Source organism: Neomonachus schauinslandi, chromosome 14 (genome assembly GCF_002201575.2).
Source record: "Neomonachus schauinslandi chromosome 14, ASM220157v2, whole genome shotgun sequence".
NCBI lineage: Eukaryota > Metazoa > Chordata > Mammalia > Carnivora > Phocidae > Neomonachus > Neomonachus schauinslandi.
Window position 1 is genome coordinate 88,700,714 of NC_058416.1, and position 3,759 is coordinate 88,704,472.

At 41.1% G+C, this 3,759-nt stretch overlaps 1 protein-coding gene across 1 annotated transcript; it reads left to right on the forward strand.

Annotated features, from left to right (window-relative positions):
- The first annotated feature begins 2,990 nt into the window (after positions 1-2,990).
- On the forward strand, positions 2,991-3,464 carry LOC110588331 (60S ribosomal protein L23a-like). The gene has a single exon (XM_044921188.1). The coding sequence runs from the start codon at positions 2,991-2,993 to the stop codon at positions 3,462-3,464; it is 474 nt and encodes a 157-aa protein (XP_044777123.1).
- Positions 3,465-3,759: the final 295 nt, after the last annotated feature.

The following is a 3,759-nucleotide window of genomic DNA, read 5'->3' on the forward strand; positions in this document are numbered from 1 at the left end:
CTCTCTTTGGACCAGCCTGGATCATGGGCCCACCAGACCAGTCACTGTGGCCAGCCCACCTGAACGACGTGGCTTAGAGGATGGGAGGTGTTCTGGGGGATGGATGCTGGGGGTAGGGGCAGAAACAAGAGGGGCCAAGCTGTCAAGACTATCTGGATAGTCTTTCAAGTCCAGATGTTATGCCTGAGGAGTCCACATGGGATTTTTCACCTCTGCGCCCTCAGGAAATACTGTCTGGGTACATGAAAGTAATATCTGTGGATTTTGCATAGGGCATATATTTTCTTAAACTATTTGATCAAGTAGTGATGTTTTCAAACCCAAAGAACAACACAGATGGTGTTTGTCACATTTGTGAGAATACATTTTGCATTCTTTTTTAGAAGAGATTGGAAAGATTGAATGAGAAAAAAAGGCATTATGTAACCAGAGTTACGTCATTAGGAGAAGTTCTCACACGTCCCGCCTCTTTCTCCTTTCCTGCCTTTCTACCCTTTTCCTCTTTGTCTTGCTGGCAGTGCTAGAAATGCAGAAATGTTTGCTTTGGGATGACAGTGTGTGCCTATCTAATACCCCTGTAAAACCCATTCCACAATATTAATAAATATTGCTTCTTTTATCCCTTTTGTCGAATTATGCTATCAAATGAGATGTTAAATGCAGGCTCATGGGATGTGTCTGATGGCTGACAAAGTGAATATATGAATATATTCCTTAAAAAAAAAAATCCTGCAGAAGCTGTAATCTCTGAACTGTGACAACCTTGGGTAGAATCGTTTTAATAGAATGTAACACACAAACTGCCTGAAATACTGTGATAAGAATTTTAAAAGCTGTTAAATGCAAAAACCCAATGCACTAGGTTAGAAAGGCAGAAAAAGTCTTAAAGTGTTTTAATGAATACTCATTGTGAGGAAATGTGAGTAAATGAAGATGAAAACCACATGATTATAAAGGACAGAAGACATTAGAAAAATAAGCAAATCTGAAAGTGTTCTTTTTTTAAAGATTTTATTTATTTATTAGAGCAAGAGAGAAAGAGAGAGCATGAGCAAGGGGGAGGGGCAGATGGAGAGGGAGAAGTGAACTCCCCACTGAGCAGGGAGCCCAATGGGGGACTTGATCCCAGGACCCTGGGATCTGAAAGTGTTCTAACAGCTAATGCCAAGCCAAGAGAAATGGAAGTCAGCCAACAGATTCCTTGCAATGGAGATAGATACATCCAGATAGCTTGGCAGTGGAGTTTTTCCTTAAATGAACGTTGTTGTACGTGTTTCCTGTGTACACTTGGGTATACCTAGGGATGCATGACTGGGTCTAGGTGTGTGTGCATTTCCAGCTGACCCACAGGCGCACAGGCCCGCAGTCTTAAGAGCTGCTCTAGCGGATGCACAGACCTGCAAGCGTTACAAGAGATGCTCATTATTTATGCCACCTGCTGGGGTGATTTGTTATTCAGCAGCAGCTAACTGACACACCTGCCTGGAGCTCTACTTCTGTTCAATTGTTTGACCTTTCACTATATATACAAAACGTTTTAGAGATAGTTCACATATTATCTCATCATATTCTGTAGTTTCATTGGTGTATGATTTAAGTCCATGTCACTAATGACTTGGAAGATATAAAAAGTCTCAAACTTCTAAGAATGAAAGCGATAATGACCTGGATGAAAAATACACTGGATGGCGTTAGTGGCAAAATGGATACTAGTAAATTTGAACACATGGCGATAGCAAGTATCAAAAATAAAACAGAAAGCATGTATATGTATAAAATATTTTATATATATTTATATTTTACATACATATTTTATACACATACACTTTTTCTGTTTTATTTTGAAGATATATGTATATATATGTAAATGTTCTATATATAAACAAAGTTACACAACTCTGGAGAACTTCCTGAATATGATTACTGCCAGCACAGTCCTGCTTTCTTTGCGTGAAAGGCGTGAATAACAAGCTCACCATCAACAGCTTGTATCATTCAAACCGGGCATCCCATGGTGGTGGTGATTCTTTGTGGAGCTGTCTGCATCTTCTTGACCAAGACCCAATGCTCCTTGTTTTTTAACTAACTAGTCAAGGTTAGGAGTAGAATTTATGTTTCAGAATTGGGTTTTTCCTCTATAAAGCTAATTGCCCCCACCATGGTGATTGAAATTTTAAACCTTGATCTCAGAAGTGTCGTGCTCCTCCTGCCTTAAAGAGAGTAAGGTAAGAGTTTAGCTCTTATATATTGAGTATGGCAGAAAGCAATTGAATTAAATTAGGTGTCCATTTGATAGCTCTTCCAAACATACACTGACCCAGAATATTCAACTCACATCTTTTTTTTTCTTTTAAGATTTTATTTATTTATTTTGAGAGAGAGAGCACAAACAGGGGAGGAGAGGGAGAGGGAGAAGCTGACTCCCCACTGAGCAGGGAGCCTGCTGCAGGACTCGATCCCAGGACCCTGAGATCATGACCTGAGCTGAAGGCCGATGCTCAACCGACTGAGCCACCCAGGTGCCCCTTCAACTCACATCTTACTTGGGTAACAAGTGGGTTTTCATCAGTGGAAGAATACTCTTTTTTTTAAAGATTTTATTTCTTTATTTGACAGAGAGAGACAGCGAGAGAGGGAACACAAGCAGGAGAAGTGGGAGAGGGAGAAGCAGGCTTCCTGCTGAGCAGGGAGCCCGATGTGGGGCTCGATCCCAGGACCCTGGGATCAAGACCTGAGCCAAAGGCAGACGCTTAACGACTGAGCCACCCAGGCGCCCCAGAAGAATACTCTTTAAATGTATTCTTAATGTATTCATAATCTGCCAATATTCATGACACTTACAGTCTGAGTTGCTATGTTTGCTCATCGATACTACCACTGTAAGAATAGATGGGAATAGGATGTGTTTCTAACATGATGAGCATCTCAGGACTCTTGTTTCCTCTCACTTTTTAAAAGACGAGGACTCTTCCCAAATCCCTTTTACAAAGATGGCGCCGAAGGCTAAGAAGGAAGCCCCTGCCCCTCCCAAAGCCAAAGCCAAAGCAAAGGCTTTGAAGGCCAAGAAAGCGGTGCTGAAAGGCGTCCACAGTCACAAAAAAAAGAAGATCCACACGTCACCTACATTTCGACAATCCAAGACACTGCGTCTGCGGAGGCAGCCCAAATATCCTCGAAAGAGCGCCCCCCGGAGAAACAAGCTTGATCACTATGCCATCATCAAGCTCCCCCTGACTACTGAGTCAGCCATGAAGAAAATAGAAGACAACAACACACTTGTGTTCATTGTGGATGTCAAGGCCAATAAGCATCAGATCAAACAGGCTGTTAAGAAGCTCTACGACGACATTGACGTGGCCAAGGTCAACACCTTGATCGGGCCTGATGGAGAGAAGAAGGCATATGTTCAACTGGCTCCTGACTATGATGCTTTGGATGTTGCCAACAAAATTGGAATCATCTAAACTGAGTCCAGCTAGCTAAATCTAAATATAAATTTTTTAACCAAAAAAATAAAAAATAAAAAAATAAAAGACGAGGACTCTCCTGATTGTTTATCCATAGCGCTTTCTTCCATGTGAGTATGTTTCACATTTCTAATAATCTTCTTTTTATGTAATTGGGATTATCTGGTCTTGGGAACCCATAACTGTGCACTCATAGGATCATTAATAGGAGAAACACCCAGTTGAAATCTCAACTATTTCCTATTGGAAAGAAAAATTTTAGTCACAACCTACCTAAAATTTCTGGAGGGAT